Genomic DNA, 23,771 nt, shown 5'->3' on the forward strand with positions numbered 1-23,771 from the left:
CAACAACTGATTCCTAAAGAAGGCTGTGTTGCATCGACTTCTGTTACGTCATACTAAGCTACAGAAGGACTTTGTGGAGGACATACTGATGTGAAGTGCTGTAAACCTTAAATTTCCCATTTTCTAATAGAGTTTCTCTGCATCTTTCTGGCCTTTACTTTCCTGCTTCCCAGTAATAACTCATCAGTCGAGCAGTGTAGGCGGCTTTCTGACAGCTTTTTCCTTGGGCTTTATTTTCGCTGATGAAGTTTGAGTTTCTCTACTTTTTCTATCACAGTCTCTGGAGTTTTAAACACAACCACATTAGAAGACATGCAGACATCACTTCCTGTGCAAAAGAAACACCCATCATCAGATGATTGGTCTCAGTCATTAGAATGTCATATCACCTTAGTGAAATAACAGAATCAACTGTAAGTGTATATTCTGATTCATACTTTGTGGAACCAAAGGTGATCGTGATTACATAACCTGTTTTGGAAACTCAGTCCAAAGAAGCAGTTGGTAAAATCAGAGGGCGCAGAAGGTGGAGCTGGAGAGGAGAAAAGGTTTACAAGAGTCGCTGGTGGCCGGATAAAACAGTTCCACACTCGCTTCAAGGAAAGGTTAATGTCTCTTTCTCAATTTCTTCATCGCTCCCTCCCTTGCTTTCCCAGCTGAGGTCTGTGTGACTTACAGCAGGTCCAGACTGCATTAGATTAAATCATAAATTACTCACCCACCCCCCATATCTACATCCCCCCACCCCACTCCCTATCTCACTCTTTCCCCTTTCCATCCTCTCCCTATCTCAATCTCACTCTCCCTTTATTCTCCTATATTCCATTCCCCATGTATTTCGCCTGCTCCCCCACTATTATTTCTCCCCAGCTCTAATCATTATTTTCTTTTCTTCACCCCTTTCATTTCTCTCACACTCCCTGTACTCTACAATACAAATGCTGTTCTGTTAGAAGACTGCTACGCTGACTTTTGGACAGTAAGGCATGTGAGTGAATGTTTGCTAGAACCCCTTCTGCAGATTGGTATTTGCTCCCTTTGATCATCTATATTTTATCAAATATCTGATGAGTTTAATTTAATATAATTGGTCGCATCTCCAGTTTAACTCAAACTATATAGAAGCAATATCAACTGGTAGTCATATACTGTGGATATGGCAGCTGGCCATGGTGTGCTTTATATGTGTTCACAGAGACAGCTAACAAAACAGACTAGGCTATTCTATTCATTTCTTCCTTCTCATCTGTGGTGTTCATGCGCGCAGAGAATAACATTGCGTTCTGGTGCCCTTACTTCACCATCTAGGCAGTGCGAGAGAACGGCACGAACACTAACTACATTTTTAAAAATTCCTAATGCAATGTTTGAAACAGTTCAACAATTAAATCACAAATTTGCATTCAGTTTTAACTGTTAGCTTAAGGTACTCTGACTGTATTTCGCATGGTAAAACAATCACTCATTCAATATGTAAGAAGGAGAGGACAGGTGAGGAAGATGAGCAGTTATTTTGAAAGGTAAGAACTGCTCAGGAAGGGGCATTTGATTACCTGGAAAGTTGTCACTTTATTAGTTACCTGACACTTTATTAGGTACATCTTGGACCTCTTTTTTTCCCTTCAGAACTTCCTTAAATCTTACAGATCTAAGCACCTATCAGAGAGTGGTCTGCACTCACATAATAGTGCCACGCACTTGCTACAGATTTGCCGTCTGCACACTCAAGATGTGACTCTCCCGTTTCTAGCACTTCCTATAGAGGCTGTACTGGACTGAGATCTGGTGACTGTGGAGGCCGTTTGAGTACAGTGAACTCACTGCCATGTTCAAAGATCAACTTTAACGTGATTTGAGCTCTTTGATATGGCCCTTCATCCTGCTGAAAGCAGCCATCAGAAGGTGGTTACACTGTGGTCACAAAGGAATAGAAACAGTCAGCAACAAAAGAAATTCAGGTAGGCTCTAGTTTTTAAACAATGCTCAGGTGGTGCTAACAGACCAAATGTGTGTCAAGAAAATATCCCCCCAACATCAGGTTCTCAAGTTCACCATATTCTTACAATACCATTCAAGCAGAAATAGAGATACATCATGCCAGGCAATGTTTTTCCAATCTTTTATTGTCCAGTTTTAGTGAGCCATGTGAACTGTAGCCTCGGTTTCCTATTCTGAGGGGACAGGAGTGTTACCTGGTGTGATCTTCAGCTTCTGTAACCCATCTGCTTCAAGGTTCAAGAGCCTGTTTGTTCAGAGATGTTATTCCATGCAATACGGATGTAACAAGTGGTTATTTGAGTTACTGTTGCCTTCCTATCAGCTCAAAGCAGTCTGGCTATTCTCCTCTTAAGTACTCAACAAGGCATTTTCACCCAGAGAACTGCTGCTCACTGGACAGTTTCTCTTTTTGGACCATTCTCTGTAAACCCTAGACATGGTTTTGTGGGAAAATCTCAGCAGTTTCACGAGTTTCTGAAATAAAACCCTGGCATCAACAACCATGTCGATTAAAAGTCACTTAAATCACCTTCATTCTTCATTCTGATTCTCAGTTTGAACTTCAGCAGTTTGTCTCTACCTTGTCTGCAGGCCTAAATGCACTGCTTGCTGCCATGTCATTGGCTGATTAGATATTTTGGTCAACTAACAGGGTTTACCTAATAAAGTCTCTTGTCGTTGTATTTGAATTGGTGCACGGCAGACTGTGGCATCCATCGTTTCAGATTATTACAAAGAAAGGTATCATGAATTTGACCTTAAGCTGGTGATGTTCTTTAGCACTTGTCCAATTCTGACGAGTAAACCTCAGAGCCAGTAGCCAGGTCGTCAAAGAAAACAAATCTACTGAACTCATAGCATGGGTTAATTTAGCTGATATTTTAAAACTTTGTCCCAGCTGCATGGCCACCTACATCTAAGGTTTCCCCCACCTGCTAAATCCCACTTTAACCCCTCATAATTACTATATCATCACATGCATACTCATCAGTGGAATCACAACTATCTCATATCTATCGTCTGAAATACCACCTGATACATCAACTATAATAGCTGAATTATACTAAAACTGTAGTTTATTTTTTACTTTTACTTAGTGTTCTTATTTTCTTACAAATAAAATGTTTTAGTTTCAGGTTTCTTCCTTATTTCCTTTGTAGTGCAGACAATAACATTACATCGAGTTATGATGACTGAGACCTCTGTAAAGGTCTACACATTGTCTGATATTGTTTATGGACTTAGACAAATAGAGGCATGTTAGGGGCTTAACAGAGCTTTTGTGGGATAAGAACATGGTTAAAGGGAAAAAAAAGAAAACAGAATTGCCCCTCCATTCAACCCCCACACATCTTGCGCTGCTGCTCCGCTGGAGAAAAAGAGGAATAAAATAGAGTGACCCTGCCACTAGCAGCTCTCTTTTCCCCCCACTGCTCTCTTCTTCCTCCCCCTTGCCGTGTGAAATCAAATTTCCATGTGGCTCCCGTATCTGTTGCACAGCGAGGTGATTTATCAGGGATGCAAAGAGCATGCAGAAACAATCTTTATTACATCCATTTCCTGCTTGTCAGCCGGGATCATGTTGGCTGTTCATTAAAGGCGCGGCGCAGGTGAGGAGAATGCATCCCGATGCCTTGATAGATTGTCTGCTCCCCTGTGGTGACAGCAGCTGGATGGATTGAACAGTGGGGGGCGAGCGGGGAGGAAAAAAAAGAGCTGACTCTGTCGCTCCCCCTGTCAGACACACTTTTACATGGCCGGCCAGTGTCATTTCTACCAAACTGCCCTACAGACACACATGCACAAACAGGCTTATGACACTCTCTGGAGTTAAGCCAGGAGTGTGCCTTAATGCATGAGTGCATGACCACAAGCATACAAGTATTTATGGACAGTGATGCAAAGACACTGAGACACAAATTGTAAAATTGAAGTTTTCCTTATTATAGAGCACAATCTTTGGCCCCTCTGTGTTGAAAACATGGGCTGAAGAACAGCTCATCAGGGAGACGTTTACCCTAAAGAAAAAAAAAACAACCTGTAAAAAGACAGTTAATTATACCTTTCAACAGCGTAGTCACAGCTGTTCAAAGCTTAATATATATTAATATATATTAATTTTAAAATAAATATGCTCGCACAGGTAGTTCTGTGTTGCTTGGCAACTGCTTTGTTTAAATACTTTGAGGACTTTGTTGCTTAGTGTTAAGATAATTATCTTGTACACGGCACTGGGTGCATCTGTAATAGCTGGCACACAGTGAATAGGGCAAATATGTTAGGTTCATTTACACTGTAACAAATACATGCAAATACTACGAAATATGTTGGAAATATGGCAAAAGTACAAACTTGATATGTGATGAATTTACCACATACAGACCTGTTGATCACAAAGTAATATCAATCTTATGTAAAAGAATACTCGTATAATATTTGTTTAACAGAACCTGTTAAGTCTGGCAGCTAGGAACGGCCCAGTGATGGACTTGGTGGGGTGATGGTGGTTAGGAGGAGAGCTTAACATAGCACTTTAGTAACACACTATCCTACTGCTATAACACATACTGTACAGCACAGGCTTATACTGACAGCAGCGCTCTGAGATATAGTTAACTTTGATCATATTTATTGTAACATTTGTGGCTTTATATTAGCTAAGTAACTAAAGATAACAATGTTAGCTCATAGCATTTAACTGGATGTTTTTGACTTTTACTATTAAGTCTTTATAGTTCTGAATATTCCTTTTTACATGTATAAAGGTGTCTAAGGAAAGGTTTTTAGGCCCACCAAAACTATGGCAAAAGCCCTATTTATATTTTAGATTATGAAAAATGGTCTACAGCACACAAAATTCAAAGCATATTCAATTGCACAGTTCAGTGACCTACTGTATGTCAGTAGATTGCAGATTGCAGTCAACTGAATTCTGCTTTGTTACCTTTCCCGATCCAAGCACGTGATCTTCGCTACATTGGCCACTGTAGGCCAAACTACTGTGGCCGCCGCTCATCTGTAGTGAGTGTAGGCTGTTAGTCTGCTGTTTGTAAGGTTAATTGTTGAGGATATCCCAAACTTTTCTATCAGTTAGCTGCTGTTTTTGCTGCTGTTAGCTGCTGTTAGCCACAGTTAGTGAAAGTTTTTTTGAAGTCTCCAGCCACATAAATAACAACTGATTATGTGGAACAGCGATGTCCATTTCCACTACTATAGTCAAAAACTAACATCCAGTCCTTTAAGTGACCTCAAAAAGTACTTGTTGTACCTTTGAGTAATATATAACATGAACAGACAGCAATTCAATAGTACTCACACTGTGTGACTTTACAATGTCAATCAGACACAAAACACAGCCCTGCCTCTTAGAATGGCTACGTAAGCCTTCATAATCAGCCATAAAATCTTTTATCACACCTCCTACATCACCTGATAAATACATACAGAATGACAACATAATTAAAGCTCTGCATCTATATGAAGCTTGCATTAACTCCTCGGGGTACAATTTTTTGTGGTGGAACTATAAATTCCTACTTTTATCTTGCAGCAGTTTCTTCTGAAAACATGAAAAAAAGAAGAAATCGCACAATGTCTCCATCCGCTCCAGAGTGCAGTTATGCTCAAATTAATGTTTACAGAAGAAGAAAGTATACTCAAAAGGTTTTCTTTTCTTTCTACACTCTTCACACATCAATGTGGCAAGAAACAGTCCTATATTCAGTCTTCTTTTTCTAAATTCTCATTATTTTCTTTCTTCCCCCATTCATTCATTCATTGCTCTATCTCCATCTCCTAGTCTAACTTGTGTCCTGTGTCTCCTTGTGTACCAATGACATGTAATGAGAATGGCGTAAGCACCGATCGATAGGAGTCTGCTTTTGGACTCCTTGGCCACGGGGGACAGAGGCCAGCGTTGATAGCTGGGTGACAGGGACATTGTAGTAGAGTGGCGGGACAAGGTGGGTGGGGGGTGGATGTAATTTCTCTGATGAATCTTCATCCTTATCCCACTCACCGGTCATAATGCGTTGATGACAGGCTAATGAGCGCTGCTTATGTTGAAGTGCACACTGTGTGACAGCTGTCTTTTATTCCTGCTATAAAAGTGTCCAAGAGCCTCATTTCTCAAACTATAAAGCCCTGTTTATGTGAACTTTGAGGACATGTCCATACAAACCAGATAGCTAGTGTTTACCAGAGATGTATAGTTACTCCTTTAGTCTATAAAAAAGGAAAAATATCCCACCTGAAGTTTCCAGTAGCTTTAATGTAGAGTACTGTTGTAGACACACGTAGTAAGGAAGTGATAAACATGAACAACATGGCAAACAATGGGTCTAAAATGTTGATCTCTGTAGAATGAAAAGTTGTCTCATGCTGATGTTAAACTGCTCACAGTATGGTAGTTTGATAGTTGTTTTTTTAAGATCCATTGTATAATATCAAAACTTTCAAAACAGTTTTGGTTTTTTTTGTATTAAAACCAGAGAAAACAAACTGTTTTATCCAATCTCTTCAGAACTTGTTTGGGGACAAAAATAACTACATTAAATGTTGATGAGAAAATGACTCTTCTTCTCATATGATTTATTAGGTTGGGAAATATTTTTCTAATGAGTTTATGATATTGATTGCTATTTTCAACTCTTCTTCAATAAAGCATCATATTCATGCTGTGAATGGTGGTCTCATTTAGAGTCAAATAAGCATTAAGTCATAGTAGGATTTAGAATTTGACTACCTTTTGATTGGCATATCACTACTGCATGGTATCCAGCACCACTGTACCTAAAGTAACTGGGATTGGTGTTAAACATGTGGCACAGTTCTCAAACAAAATTTTCCCAGTGCTTTTCTAATAGAGCAAGTGATTTTCAACATAGCATTTCTAAAAATATTAGTTTTCTTTAGAAAGCATGAATTCTTTCTATTTGCACGAAAGAACAGAATTATTTCAGTAAAAAAAAAAACCAAAAAACAACTACCACAGTCAGTGTTATTAGCCCCTCGAGAAACGGACCTTTTTATTGAGCTCTGACACAAACCACTGCTGTTGCCGTGATGTTCTTTTACTCTGTTATACTCAAAGCTTGTGAAATCAAGTTAAAACTGAGGGATATCTTCCAATTTATACACAGAATAAAAATGCCGAAAACAGAAGACATTCGTTTAGAGGAAAAGAATTGTTGATGCTCACAAAGCAGGAGATGGATATACAAAGTTATCACAGCATTTCCAAGTTTCAAGAACTGGAGTGAGATGTATCATCAAGAAATTCAGAAAAAGCCACACAGTACAGAAGCAAAATACTTCAAAGACTCTGTAAAGCAAACTAGTGAGAGATGTGTCTAAAGACCCCAGAACAACAGCCAAGACTGAAGTACGCTAAGGGCAACCTGGAGAAGGATTATGCTTACTGGAAGTGCGTCCTTTGGTCGGATGAGACAAAACTAGTGCTCTTTGGACACAGACCAGACATGTTGCTTTTATTTGGAGAAAGAAGGAAGAGACACACAACTCAAAGAACATTGTTCACAGTGAAACATGGTGGTGGGTGTATTATGCTGTAGGGATGCTCCTGGAACTGGGAATCTCATCAGGGTGGAAGGAACCACCAACAAGGATGCATGAAGATTTGAAAAGAAAACCCCATGCAGGCAGCAACAAAACTGAGTCTGGATGGTCGCTTTGTCTTCCAACATGACAAATGTTTGAAGACTAACATACTGTATGTCACTTCTGGTAAAGAACTACCTCCAGAGGACCAAAGTGAAAATTATTGACTGACCTCCTCAAACCCCTGACTTGAATCCCAATGAAAATCTGTTTGTTGAACTGAAGATCAAAGTTTATGACAGAAGACCGTTCAAATCTGGAGGGATTCACCAAAGAAGGGTTTTCAAAGAAAAATAAACCTAGGATGTTTGGAAAAGTGTGTAAAGAATTCCTTGCTCTGTCTAACAGCACTTGGGAAATATACATATATATATATATTTTTAAGTTTCATAGGGGGAGCTAATAGTTCTCTCCTCATCTGTAAGTAGTATTTGATTCAAGGCTGTTTAACTAATTCCACCATGAATAACGGTTGCTTCTTGCTAACCACGTGAGGCAGTGTAAGCATTAGCTGATGAGCACAACCTCTCTTCTCAGCATCAGTTAAGTACTTTGAAATTAATAACAGATAAATGTTACATAGTTTCAAAATCCTGCATTGTACAATACAGTCACAACCTTGTAGGTCAGTTTGCATCTTCACAGATTCAATGTGTTGCACTCAAAGGTGTGCATACACGAAGTTGAGAAATAAGGGTCTTTATTATTTTATAGCTTTTCAACGATCGCCCACTGTCCATGAAGCTATAAAAGCAAGTTGATGAAACTATAACTAATGCTGCCATGCACAGAGAACAGTAAAGGGTATAGTCCATGCAAACAAAGGGAAGCATATGAATGAAGGTGGCACTATGAATGTGATTCAACAGTTTTAGAAAACAAGTCTCAGATTGCCAATTACATCTAAAACAGAAGGACTGAACTGAAGGATGGCTATGGAGGAGGAGCACAGTGGAGGAGGGGGTGGTAGGGTGCTTTCACTCAAAGAAAATAATTTATTTCATTGTGATATTAAAATCAATGACATCGATTGAAAGGTGGCTAAAGGTGAGCGTGTACATGATCCTTTAGCTGTGAGAGGCAAAATGTCCAAAAGGGAGGGAAAGAAAGAGAGACGAGGAAAAGGAGGAGTAGAAGAAGAAGAAGAAAAAAAGGTGGCCAAAGGAAAAAGTCACCTCCTAGTTAACAAAGAGGGGAAAGGGAAGAGGAAAAGAGGAAAAAAGAAAGAAGGAAGAGAGAGAGAGGGTGGGAGGGAGAAAGGAAAAGGAGCGGGGCTCTTGCCCAGTGGAATCAATACAGAGAGGTGGAGCAGAGTACAATAGCCTCAGAGGAGAGGAGATTCAGTGGTGCAGGTCTAATACTCTCTGTCTCATACACACACACACACACACACACACACACACACACACACACACACACACACTCGCCCCACTCTGAATCCTTTTTGCTCTTGCTTTCTCCTGACATTTCCCTCTATATCCTTCCTCTATTTAATTTCTTTCTCCTTCTCTCTCGCTTTCTTGCTCATTCTGTAGCCACCCTCCACCTCGTGCCACCCATACCCAAACATACACACACAGACACAGTCTGTATGCAGAAGGATGCAGAAGAGAGAGAAGGCCTTCTATCCAAAGAGGCTAACCACAACACAAGCTTTTTTTTCTCCTGAAACCAGACACTGAAGTCAAAAACTGACACTCCTGCATGCATGCATGCATACCAGCGAATCAACACACACAGAAATATTGTTTCTTAAAACCCAGTCACTTTCACACACAGAGGGCAGAGTCAGAGGCACTTGAATGCAAAAAAGAAGAAGAAAAAAAAAGGTGAAGACTTCAACACACACATACAAAACAGCACACACAACTACTCCAGCTCTATCAGCACTTGAGACTAGTGAGGCTTCAATTAGTTCTTGATGAATGAGCCCATAAGATGCCGCTCTCTCATTTCCCTTGTTGCCAGATATCCAAGCAATCAGAGAGAAATGAATTCTCATTGTGGCATGACTGAGACGAAGATGACGGTGGTAGGGCGGTGGTAGCGGTGGTAGCGGCTTGGGGGAGGAGGGCACTAACATAAATCATTCACCCTCTCCGCTCAGGGCCAGAGCTGAGCTTTGTCACACCAAACCTGACAAGCTTTTGCCGATTTAACATCTTTTGTTTTTGTTTTTTTTTAGTGCACACTGCACACATCTTGTCGAAGTATTGCACAGAATTGTTGCATTATGCAAGTTTCTAATTGAAATATATTTTTTCAAAAATGTAAGTTTGTTTCTGGTCTAATTGTGTAAAGCAAAGGCAATGCATACTCAACTGAGATAAAAGCGTTAAGAGGGTAAATACTGCAAAAAAAAAAAGTGCCTTCGTTTTTAGATGTTGACTGCCAGCAAATGCAGATTTTATATATTTTATTTATAACGTGTGTGAACATGTTTGTTGCAGTAAAGTTAGACTCACCATCATCAATGATGCTGACCACGACTCCATGTCCAGTAACGTTGTTCCTCCAAACCGGCATCAAATTCAGGTCAGTCGCATCAGTGTACTCACCCTGTGCAAACTATACACACACAGACACATATATACACAATATTATTAAAATGTTAGCATCACAAAAAAAAGTATAATTTCCTTTTTTCTACTTTTTTCCAAGTCTACTTGGTGGCACGCTGATATCCTCACAGAGCCTTGGTCAGTATATTTACTAGCGGACACAGTAAATATACTGTAACAATGGCATAAATCAGATATCAACTGCTTTCGGTTTTTGTTCACTGCAGAAAACAGTCAGTGTGCAATAGGCTCTTAACACTGCAGGTAAAAAAAATAATAGAGACAGTGTTAGATTCTTGTCTACTGCAATCCACTGTGCCGCGGCACATAGGTGTGCCTTGAGAAATGGTCAGGTGTGCCGTGGATGATGATCTGGTTTCACCTGGTTAGTACTCTAAGCGATCGGCGTGAGTAACGTGCAGAACAATTACATTCTCTTCCACTAGAGGGCAGTACAACTACCTGCTCTAATTAAATGGGTTGCCAACTGCCATTAAAAACAGAAGAAGACGAAGAAGAAATTACATAATAGTCATGCTGTGAGACAATGCAGCACGTAATAGCAACAGATAAATATTTGAAAAGAAAAAGTAGTCAATCTGACCTGGGTCCTGGAGAAAATTCCAACCCAGATGAAGGCCCTAGCATGAGAAGTGGTCAGAAGAAAGCACAAAAGGTATAATGGGGACAAACCGAGCCAATTCTACTATACCTGATGTGCGGGAAAAAATTATCAATATGTTTTTTGTGAGTTTTTTGTTTGGTGGTGTGCCGTGTGATTTTTCTAATGTGAAATATGTGTCGTGGCTCCGACAGGTTGGGAAACACTGGTCCTACTGGATGGATGAATGGTCAAAACTTCACTGTGCATTATTATTATTATTACTGTACTGTATATGAATATATTACCCTCTGAATTTATGCTACATGTGCATTAATGGAAATGTTTACTTCAGTCGCTGGGTTATGTTAACTTATGAGGAAACATGTGCACATCCAGTGATACTTTCAGAAACCATATGTACGTTCAAAGTGCCCATAAGAAGCCCGGGGAGTTCATGGACGAGTCACATAGACAGGTCTTTCATCCTTTCACTTCAAACCACACAATCCACCCACACGCACACGCACACACACACAAATCCACACACTGCTGTGCAGAAATCCCACCAACGTGAGGCACGAGAACCATCTTGGCAGCTCCCATGAGTCCTAATGGCCCCACACACTACACAGACACATTCCCTTGATAGCTTTAAGTGAAGCTTCAGTCTTGCATCTTCATGCAAACACATTCTCACAGGAGCACAAACCATAAAGGTAGTGCCAAAAGGTAGCGCGCAAGCTGTCTCACCAAAAATGTCAGCAGCTTCCCAAACATCCCCTGCCCACACACACAAAGCCAATCTGATATTCAAAGTGAGTTTTTCAAGAGGCTTCAACTCGGTTGTTGTTATCATGATGAAGAGAGAGAGGGAGAGAACGAGGGGGAGAAGAACACACAATGGAAAAAATGGTTACGAGGTGGTGGCAGTGGGTGGTGGTAGTTGTGGTAGGCAGGACTTGTTTATGTGTGTCTGTGTGTTTGTGTGTGTGTGTGTGCTTTCGTATGTGTGTGTTTTGGGGGCTGCATCTGGGGAGCAGCAATGCTTTGCTGTTGTTGTGTGAATAAAGCTGATGAATGGAGGCAGCTAGCAGGCTAACGTCCACCAGAGCACGAGGATCGGCCCAGGGGAAAACGCACACACAACCAAAGGTACACCAAAATAAACTCACACACACACCTTTGTGAACTTGGGATATAAGCCCACAGAGAGGCATTTTGAACACTGATTCACCCCACGCAGTCGTAGAGTGATCACCAACAACATACACACACACACATGTGCAGAATCATGATCATTCTCTGAAGCACTGAAATATACCAATCATGTGTTTCTCTAGTAAATGAACATTCTGGCACACACAAGCACAAATGCACACATGATCAAAGACATATACCTTTGGAGTTTTGGAAAGTTCATGCAACAAGAGAAAACAACAGTGGCACTTTTTCTATGCAGAAGACACACATGTAAACAGAGTGGTAACATAACAATCTCTGGCTTCCCTGCCTTTATCGCAGCTGCCCCTCAGCGAAAACATACACACCCTCTCTCTCATATAAACACACAGTAGGCACGCTCAAGATGCTGCGTGGATTTCAGAGGCTTTGAATGAGCTCCTCAGGAGGGGCTTGACTCAGTCTAACAAAAAAGGTACAATAGGCTCCACTTGCCTTGTGTGTGTACAGGAGGGTATAGCCCATCAGGTACAGCTTTTAGCGAACATACATGCCCGACTAGCACACACACACACAAACATATATTTGTCTGGTCCTGGCAGGCTACCAACCCTGAGCAGATTACTGACCCTCAATCAATATCTACGTCCACCAGAGGCTGATTAAACACAACAGAACGAAAGCAGGAGAGCAGGGCTACTGAGCAGGAGAGAGAGGGAGGGCCAGACAGAGAGAGCAATGTCCTCAACGTTAAAGACGCCTTTCATTTTTCTTGATTAATGAGTGATTGATAATTATGTTCTATTTCTCAGTTCATGCAATCATTCCATAAAGTTAACGTTAATCCGCTTAATGTCATACTGCATGCTCCAGCACATGAATCATACTGCGCTGCATAAACAATCTTGTCAATAACCTTCTTAAATCGAGAGAGGTGACTATGTGCAACAAAATCGTGCTTATAAGAAAAGAAACAGTCAGATTTTTTTTCCCCCTCACTAGTGCTTCATATGCCCCCATCATCTCTCCTGACTTCCTCTGTTTCTGTCTTCACCTCCCTCCACCCCCATCCTGACTTTCACCCCTTCATCTTGCCCTGAGAGCTGAGGTGTCAATCATTCTGTTGCCGGTTGCTCTGGTGAATCTCTGACCCCGCCCCTCCTCCTCCTCGCACTGCCAGATTACGCCCTCGTATGTCAGTCAAGAACGTCTGCCCTGACGATTGGACGAGCCCTGGTTGCCCTGTATTAGTAATAAACCAGACACTAACACAGGCTGTTGAATTGTTGACTACACTTTGGTAAGAGTAAAAGAATTATTAAGACCTATCAAGGAATTTATAAAGCATAAGTTACATAATGTAACCAGTTGTGTAAATGCAAACATAATCTAAAGAAAAAAAACAGGGACAGGTTTTCTCAATAAGCAGCTTTCCTATTCAGCTGTTTACTGAGCTTTAATATACTTTTTGGTATCAACCGAATGTGTCAGGAGAGGTACTCAAGGCTGTTAAGCGCATACGTTTCTGAAATAAACTGAAACTTGTGTGCTTAAACACATTTTTAAAAAATTAATAACAGCTTACGAAGAGTCATAGACATAACTGTGACAATATAATGACCAGTGTTGGTTTTTTCCCCTCAGAAAAGATTCATTCAACAAACATTTCTAAAGACAGTTCCAGAACTTTGTGTCTTAAAGTTACAGTGTCTAAAATGTTCAATGCTAGATGTCAGTAGACTGCAGATATCAATTAACTGAGGCTTTCTCACCCCTCCCAATTCAAGTACATAAGCCTAGCTACTTTGGCTGCTGTAGGAAAAACATGTTTTAGTCAGGTCAGAAAGATCAAAAATAAGAAATTTAGACTGTACCCCATAACAACCATGGCCAGCCGGCGTGTTTCTGCTATGTTTGAACCAGATTCGCTCTGGACTTTTTCCCCATATGTTAAAGGCTGCCAGTCCACTGTTTACCTCAGCTGTCAATGCCGGGCGAGAAACCTCCACCTTTATTTACTCCAGGAGTGGGGGAACTCCAGGCCTCAAGGGCCGGTGTAATGCAGGTTTTAGACGTGTCCTTGATCCAACACAGCTGATTTAAATGGCTAAATGACCTCCTCAACATGTCTTGAAGTTCTCCAGAGGCCTGGTAATGAACTAATCATTTGATTCAGGTGTGTTGAGCCAGGGTGAGATCTAAAACCTGCAGGACACCGGCCCTCGGGGCCTGGAGTTCCCCACCCCTGATTTACTTTGTAAGGGGCTTGTAAAACTTTGTGAACGGACTCTAATATACAGCTCACTGAGTCAGAGAAGCTCACTTCTAAATGATGACAGCCATACTGAGGTGCGTTATTGAACATATGCTGAGCAGTCGGCAAGCGCTACTGTTTTTCGCGCTGTTAGCTACTCTTAGCCTCTTAGCCTCTTAGCCTGCTGTTAACACAAGAAATATTGTTGGACTCTGACACTTAGCAAATGAGCTCTCATACTATGTAAGAATGTAATCAAATCAGCAGGAATGTGGGATTCTCTTGAACCTTAACATTAGCTGGTGTAATGTGAGCTTATAAACAGCTGTTGTTGTTGTTTAGCCGGCTCTTGTCTGGTGTACAGAGACAGGAAGGTCATCTAATGTAGCTGACAATAACTAACTGCAACAATATTGGGAATAAATAAGTATATTTATGCACATTTCGATATGTTAGAGGCTAAAATACAGTTTCGGAGACGAGGCTTGAGATAAGGAGGAAGAGGATGATATCATGCAAACTCTAAAATTAACTTGAAATTCTGATTTAGATGCTAATCTGTGAATTTTGACTACTTGAAATATTTTATAATAAAAGGCTGTAGATGCAGCTATTAAATAATTTGTACGTTATTAAAAAATAAGATATTTTATCAAAAAATATGCCTTTTTATACCCAAGCATCCTGTCACTTTGCTCCTTTTGGTCTTCTCAAACATAGTGTACAAGTATCGTCCAAACAGGATGAACAAGACTCTGCAGAATGGATGAGCATGTCTTGTTGTTGCAGCCCAGTTGTGTGTCAGTGTTGCTCCGAGCCTCATCAATCCCTGACATCTGTCTCAGTTCAACATGGACAACCCCCTTCACCTCCTCTCTCGCTCGCTCTTTCCTCCTCCACAATCCCCCCCATCTCTCTATCGTCCGTCTCACTCTCCAGTCACACATGAAAGCCTGCCTGACTTATGCCTGTCAGAGGAACATCCTTCAACATGAAGATGAGAAAAGTCGGGGTGGGGCTTCCAGATAAGACCAATGAACACATACAAACACACACTACTACACATACACTTACACATAAATACACCCACCAGTTCCCACTGCATGGGCCAGAGAGGGTCATTGAAGGTGAGGGACTGGTCACTCTTATTCTCTTCGGGCTGCTTGTCAGTTTCAGACTCTTTCCTGTGGGGACCTGCAAGCACACACAAATATCATGTATAAACGTGTGCATGTAGTCTTTCTTTCCTTGTCCTGAACTCTGACTTCAGGACATCCCTGGTTCCCAACCAATGGCGCAAGGCCTCCCAGATCTCCTTTTTCTCCACTGAGGTGGAATTCTACTGGCAGATTACCATATCATTAGCATATTATTAGCATCTCATTGCTGCAGAACAGCTTGGCTCGCTGTCTGCAGAAGAGCCATCAGCCCATCAAGGCCTGCACCTTTCCTTCCCTACATTTAATGTTACACCGACTGCCACTCGTTTTCACCCATGCACAACCCTCTCTCTCAGTGCTCTTTACTATCTTCTCGCTATCAGTTTGTTTGATAATTTCTTGAACTGCCAAATTAATTGATATCACACTAGCCTTTTCTGGAAGTGACTGTAATGAAACATCCCACACAAGTATAAATATATCTCAAGTATTAGGATTAATAGGAGATCATTTGGTTCCAAACCAATTTTAATTTTCTTGCACGACTCTCTCCAGTGTAGCATTGCTATGAAACAAATAATAATTACAGTTGCTTTACCTTAATAGACTCTGATTAGGAATTGTGTTTTACCGCATGTAAAACACAAATTTAAAATCTGCCTCTGGACACATGACCCAGTATGCAGAGTGTTGTCAGTAAAGCTAACTTATAACAGTAGAGAACCACAAGTATAGTATTGTTAGAGAGATTCTTCCAAGTCTTTCAGTTAAAAAAATACTTTTTTTCATATAAAGTAATGTGAATGTAGTTGAATACCACAATTAAAGACAATTAACAATACGCTAATGTATATCTGGACCTTTGGGAGACGAATGTGTCCCATTCTCGTTGTTCAACAGTCCTGGGTCTCCTTTGTCATATTTATCATTTCATTGTGCATCAAATGTGTTCAACTGATGAAAGATCTGGACTGCAGACAGGCCAATTCAGTACCCGGACTCTTCTAATATGAAGCCATACACTAGATGCATGATTTAGTTGAGCATTTCTGGTTGAAATATATGCGGCATTCCATAAAAAGATGTTTGTATGGGACTCTATGTCACTTAAAATCTGTATATATATTTCAGTGCAAGCTGCCTTTTCCATAGGCAATAAAGTACCCCCATGCCACCAGAGATGCTGGCTTTTCAACTGAGCACTGACAACAAGCCAGATGGTCCAATTCCTCTTAAGTCCTGAGGATGTGGCATCTATGCTTTCCAAAAAGAATTCCATACTTCGATTTGTCTGACAGAACAGTTTTTATTTTATTTTAAATGAGCTTTGGTCCAGAGACGACAGCAGTGTTTCTGGATTATGTTCAAGTATGACTTCTTCTCAGCATGATAAAGCTTTAACCTGCACTTGTGGATAGCACAACAAACTCTGTTCATAGACAGTTATTTCTGGAAGTATTCGTGAGCTCACGCAGGGTTTTTTCATGTCAGTCATGCCTGTTTTTAAATGTAGTGTTGCCTGAGGACCAGAACAACACAGACATTCATTACTGATTTTCAGAAATGGGGTTGTATTTTTATTAAACATTAATAAAATACGAAATTTTAATTCATCATGACAAATTTTCTTGATCACTTTGCTTTACTGTTTAACTTCAAGTATAGACATGTGTTTAAGTAAATATGCAAGGACAGTATAGGACAAATACATGAATGTAAATCAAATTCAACACAATTAAAAAAGAAAGAAATGTTAAAAAATAATTTTTACATACATTCTCTGGGATTTTAGATCACTTTAGGAAGTAAAATGATTAAACTGTGTAAAATAAAACTGCTCAAGGTTGCCTTGTCCCTTGCAGATGGTGTGGTATGATTCTCTGATTTTATTGTTAATATTATATACTGTAAATAATGAGATATTCAAAGTCTTAGCAATTTTACATTGAGTAACATTATTTTGAAGTTGTTTCACAATTTCTAGACACATTTGTTTTGCAGACTGAAGAACCTTTTCCCATCTTTACCTCTGAGAAACGCTGCCTCTCTAAGATGGTCTTTTTATATAGCTATATTTATATAGCTAGCAATCACCCACTGATGCTCTTATGGCAGTTTTTCAGCTCAGGTCAGTATCTATTCATCTTCAGGGATGATATGGTTGAGTACAAATTCACTGAATTCAGAGTATATGAGGACATGCGTTCATATAGTCTGAATTCAGAGCGTTATAACACTAAAATAGCGGTATACTGGAAGCTTAACAGCTGACAGCATTATAGTGCCAGGATTTTAAATGACACAGTACTGGATTTAACATAGACTACATATTTTATATATATATATATATATATATATATATATATATAGATATATATATTATAATATATATATACACAACATATATAAATATTATATAAATACATATACCATACACTACTGCCATCAAATCCAGCCGCCCACATAACGGTGAATACCTGCAAATTAAATAGAATATTATCCTCCAAAATATTTCTCCACCATCTATGCTCAGATCTATGTGGACTAAAGAGGTTGTACACCGGTTGTGTATACTTATAGAAGACAAATATGAACCTCTTCTTCAGCGCACGATGCAGCTGGAACATGACCAGAGGATCCTGAAATTCTTTAATGTTTAAATTTTCATTATACAGTCATTTGAAAAAAATAATTACATCCCACTGAAACGGCAGGCTTTTTGGATGTATTTGGACAAGCAAACATTTGATCCACTTTGAAACAGTGCCCACAGATAAGGAGATAATCAAAAGAAAAATAGCAAAAGATGCAATTTTCTTCTGTGAAAAGAGTATGCCCACCCTTCGCTTCAGAAGCTAGTATGTTGACCTTTTAACAGAAAAATTAAAAAAAATCTTGTAGGCGTTTTGCTCAATTACCCACCAGTCTTTGACAACGGCTTGCTAAAAATTTTTTGACCCTTCTTCCATGCAAAATTCCTTCAGTTGCGAGATGTTTGAGTGCTTTCTTACATGTACTGCCAGTTTCAAATCCCACAACATTTCGATGGGATTTTTCCTGGGGGGTTTTTTCAATAAAAATTGTTTTTTCTTTTCTAACAATGTCTTGGTGGAATTGTTTGTTTAGGATAATCCTGCTGAGAGGTCCACTTCCAGTTCACCTTTCAGACAAATAACCATATATTATCTTTCAGCTCTTTGATATGATGCTGAATTCATGGCCGAATCACTGACCCCAAGTTGTGCAAGAAAACCACACCAAAGCATGACATTTCCACACAGTTCATATGAGTTTCTTCTCCTCAAAAGCCACCTTTGGTCTGATCCAAACATGTCAACTTTTGTTGCGGCCAAACAACTACTTTTGATTTGTCTGTCCAGTGGACATTATTCCAAAAGCCCTGGTCTTTACCTTTACAGTCACTGGCAAACTGTGCTGTGCACTATTAAACATTGTGAGGCCAAATTAGTATAATCTCTTTCTGACAATACAAATATACATTTTCCCAACAACATTTGCCAGTTATGGGCAGATTCTGTCATGAGACTTCTTTTAGCAGCGCAGCTCCTGTGATGAATCTGCTGGGGTAGCCGGTCCCAAAAAAATCAAATTGGCAGTCAAGTTGAATCTTTCTCAGTTATAGATGAAGTTCTACTTTTTCTGCTTCTTCTGGCTGCTCCCTTGAGTGGTTGTCACAGCAGATAATCTTTCTCCACCTCACCCTATCGCTAGCGTCCTCCAATGTCACACCAGCCCCCACATGTCCTGCTTCACTACATCCTTCCTGCACACGTACAGACCATCTCAACTTTGCCGCTCTAACTTTATCTCTGAAATGCTCGACCTGAGGTGTCTTTCTGATGTACTCATCTTAATCTTGTTACTCCTAACAAAAACCTTGGTATCTTCAGATCTGCCACCTCCACCTCGGCCTCCTGCCTGTTCGTCAAAGCAGGTCTCTGCAATTTCTCTTCATATCTTGATGGTTCACCACACTTTGATAACAATTGGAACACCAGACGCTGGATGTGAGAGGTTGAAATAACACATGTTCCACCTGTCTCTCCCCAAGGAGGCTCTAATCATTGGCACCTAATCAGGAACACCTGATTCTAACATTATCAGTCTGACAGTGTTGGTAATATTGGGATACACTTCCTCTCTTTCATGCTTCTGATTTGTTCTTATTGATTTATTTCTTAACAAATATTTGACAGTGGCTCCATAGTGTAGTGGCTTACACATTTGCCTACAGATTTAGATTTCTACACAACATTTGGAATGTTGTGTAGAAATCTCCTTTACTGACAAATCTGTTGTCAGTAAAGGAGCAGTTGAATATAGCTATATTTTATAATGACATCTAATATGTAACAACACAACTTCTTTTCTTTTAGTCTTCAAATGATTTGTGTTTGCTTGTCCAAATATGTCAAACAGGTTATCTGCAGGTTAAATATATCACGTGTAGTAAGGTCCATATTTTTGAGACATTTTGCTTCTGGACACCAATACAGTGGATTTAAATCAAACAGTCAAGATGTGACTGAAGCTTTAATTGTACTGTATTAAATGTTTAGGAATTACACACATTTTTGCATGTAGAGCCAGTAGAGACTCAAAGGTTATTGGACAATTAACTGATACATGTTTCATGATTAAGCCTGTTCCCTTCTTATTCCATGGCAACTTAAGCTGACAAAAGATCGGAAGTTGATTCCAGTAGTTCAATGTCCATTTCGTAACTGTTCACTAGAACTCTCATTATGAAGTTATGAAGAAATGTCAGTGCAAGTTAAGGGAGCCATCCTGAGACTGGAATATCAAAATAAACCTCTCAGAGAGATAGCAAAACTTATGTAGTAGCTAAAACAACAATTTGGTAAACATTCTTCATAAAAAGAAGGGGAAAAAACGACCGACTCAGCAATACCAAAAGGCCTGAAAGACAACTAAAGTGTAAAATAAGTGAGATATTCCCATGATTAAGATAAACACCTTCGCAACACCCAACCTAGTCAAGAACACTGTCAAGGAGGCAGCAGTATCATTGTTCAAGTCTACAATCAAGATATACCTTAATGAATGGTAATACAGAGAATTTACAACAAAGTGCAAACCACTGGTTACACTCAAGAACATAAAGGCCAGATTAGACTTTGTCAGAAAACCTCTAATAAACTGTTCTGACAAATAGGCTTGAGGAAGAGAAACCAAGATTAACTTGTGTCAGAATGATGGGAAGAGGAAAGTATAGAGGAGGAGAAAAACAGTTTTGTGATCCAAAGCATACCACACCATCTGTCAAACATGCCCATACCATATACAGGGAGTGCAGAATTATTAGGCAAATGAGTATTTTGTCCACATCATCCTCTTCATGCATGTTGTCTTACTCCAAGCTGTATAGGCTCGAAAGCCTACTACCAATTAAGCATATTAGGTGATGTGCATCTCTGTAATGAGAAGGGGTGTGGTCTAATGACATCAACACCCTATATCAGGTGTGCATAATTATTAGGCAACGTCCTTTCCTTTGGCAAAATGGGTCAAAAGAAGGACTTGACAGGCTCAGAAAAGTCAAAAATAGTGAGATATCTTGCAGAGGGATGCAGCAGTCTCAAAATTGCAAAGCTTCTGAAGCGTGATCATCGAACAATCAAGCGTTTCATTCAAAATAGTCAACAGGGTCGCAAGAAGTGTGTGGAAAAACCAAGGCGCCAAATAACTGCCCATGAACTGAGAAAAGTCAAGCGTGCAGCTGCCAAGATGCCACTTGCCACCAGTTTGGCCATATTTCAGAGCTGCAACATCACTGGAGTGCCCAAAAGCACAAGGTGTGCAATACTCAGAGACATGGCCAAGGTAAGAAAGGCTGAAAGACGACCACCACTGAACAAGACACACAAGCTGAAACGTCAAGACTGGGCCAAGAAATATCTCAAGACTGGTTTTTCTAAGGTTTTATGGACTGATGAAATGAGAGTGAGTCTTGATGGGCCAGATGGATGGGCTTGTGGCTGGATTGGTAAAGGGCAGAGAGCTCCAGTCCGACTCAGACGCCAGCAAGGTGGAGGTGGAGTACTGGTTTGGGCTGGTATCATCAAAGATGAGCTTGTGGGGCCTTTTCGGGTTGAGGATGGAGTCAAGCTCAACTCCCAGTCCTACTGCCAGTTTCTGGAAGACACCTTCTTCAAGCAGTGGTACAGGAAGAAGTCTGCATCCTTCAAGAAATACATGATTTTCAGGCAGGACAATGCTCCATCACACGCGTCCAAGTACTCCACAGCATGGCTGGCAAGAAAGGGTATAAAAGAAGAAAAACTAATGACATGGCCTCCTTGTTCACCTGATCTGAACCCCATTGAGAACCTGTGGTCCATCATCAAATGTGAGATTTACAAGGAGGGAAAACAGTACACCTCTCTGAACAGTGTCTGGGAGGCTGTGGTTGCTGCTGCACGCAATGTTGATGGTGAACAGATCAAAACACTGACAGAATCCATGGATGGCAGGCTTTTGAGTGTCCTTGCAAAGAAAGGTGGCTATATTGGTCGCTGATTTGTTTTTGTTTTGTTTTTGAATGTCAGAAATGTATATTTGTGAATGTGGAGATGTTATATTGGTTTCACTGGTAAAAATAAATAATTGAAATGGGTATATATTTGTTTTTTGTTAAGTTGCCTAATAATTATGCACAGTAATAGTCACCTGCACACACAGATATCCCCCTAAAATAGCTAAAACTAAAAACAAACTAAAAACTACTTCCAAAAACATTCAGCTTTGATATTAATGAGTTTTTTGGGTTCATTGAGAACATGGTTGTTGTTCAATAATGAAATTATTCCTCAAAAATACAACTTGCCTAATAATTCTGCACTCCCTGTATGTGGTTACTGAAGGCAAAACTCAAGGCTTTCTTTCTTTTCTGACCATCTTTTACATTTTTCCACTATGAATTGTTAACAAAGGAAACCCTGATTACTTTCCTAGTTTCAAATGCTGTATAGAAAATTTATTGTACCAAATCATAAATTCAGTTTACTATTACCATTTGTATTCTGTGCTTGAATAGAGTTTAGGATGCCATAATGAGGCTTTTCCACCCTGCCAAGTAACAAGCATGTTACTTGGCAGGGTGGAATGCTCGTATTTGAGATATTTAATACTGGCACACTTTAATGAACATTGGCAGCTCGATTTCAAAAATACTTGCAAAAACATTGTACTTGAAAAGTTCACATCGGCCAAAGAGTGCATTCTCTTTCTTTATTTCTTTATTCTTTATGTACATAAACACACAGCTGCGATGTTGATCCACCGTATCACGGCTTTTTTATCTCCGTTGTACATTTTCTATCATTTGTCAGAGCGGAAGCTAAGCGGATGGTAATACACAAGAACAGACAAGAAAGACTGAGAGCACTGCAGCAGGACGTGAGCCAGCACATTCTTCTGCAAACACAGCCACCAATTCCCATCACACACACACACACACACACACACACACACACACACACACACACACACACACACACACACACACACACACACACACACAAGCTCATTTTAATATCTTAGTGAGGACATCTCATTGACATAATGCTTTCACAAGCCGCTTACCCAAACCCTAACCATCAAAAGTGAATGCCTATTCCTAACCCCCAGCCTAAACCTAAACCTAACCTAATTGTAACCCTAACACTAAAACCACATTTTGAGCCTCAAAAATGCTTTCAAACTTGTGAGAATGGGCATTTTGTCCCCATAAGTGACCATTGGTCCCCACTAGTATAGTAGCATGCCAGTTTTCTGTCCTCACAAAGATGTCTAAACATGCACACACAGACACACACACACAGTCATCAGTGGTTTACTGTTGTAAAGCTTACAGTGATCTATTCAAATACAGCAAAACACCTGCAAAAGACACATAGATATTTAATATACCTATGATCAAAAGTATTACTAAACTGTACTACTAAAAATGTTTTTAATTCTGTCTCCCTCTCTCTCTCCCCTATTCACATACATATATACTGGAATTACTAAAATGTGTAATATATATGTGTATGTGTATATATATATATATATATATATATATATATATATATATATATATATATATATATATATATATATATATATATATATATATATATATAGGTCAAAATGGGAGACGCCCCCTAGGGTGGTGGAGAATGACCGAGCTAAGATCCTGTGGGACTTCCAGATACAGACGGACAAAATGGTGGTGGCTAACCAACTGGACATAGTGGTGGTAGACAAACAGAAGAAGACGGCCGTAGTGATCGGTGTAGCGGTTCCCAATGACAGCAACATCAGAAAGAAGGAACACGAGAAGCTTGAGAAATACCAAGGGCTAAGAGAAG

General features: G+C 39.9%; 1 protein-coding gene across 3 annotated transcripts in view; it reads right to left on the reverse strand.

Moving 5' to 3' along the window:
- Positions 1-23,771, reverse strand: part of LOC120722138 (neuroendocrine convertase 1-like) — a 126,385-nt gene that overhangs the window by 68,742 nt on the left and 33,872 nt on the right. For all 3 annotated transcript variants that reach the window (XM_040012972.1, XM_040012975.1, XM_040012974.1), the window contains exons 5-6: positions 15,306-15,409; positions 10,083-10,185 (exon numbers count right to left, since the gene is read on the reverse strand). In XM_040012972.1, coding sequence (XP_039868906.1) covers positions 10,083-10,185; positions 15,306-15,409 — 207 coding nt within the window. The remainder of the gene's footprint in view (positions 1-10,082; positions 10,186-15,305; positions 15,410-23,771) is intronic.

This window comes from Simochromis diagramma, unplaced genomic scaffold (genome assembly GCF_900408965.1).
Source record: "Simochromis diagramma unplaced genomic scaffold, fSimDia1.1 OVJJ01000618.1, whole genome shotgun sequence".
Lineage (NCBI taxonomy): Eukaryota > Metazoa > Chordata > Actinopteri > Cichliformes > Cichlidae > Simochromis > Simochromis diagramma.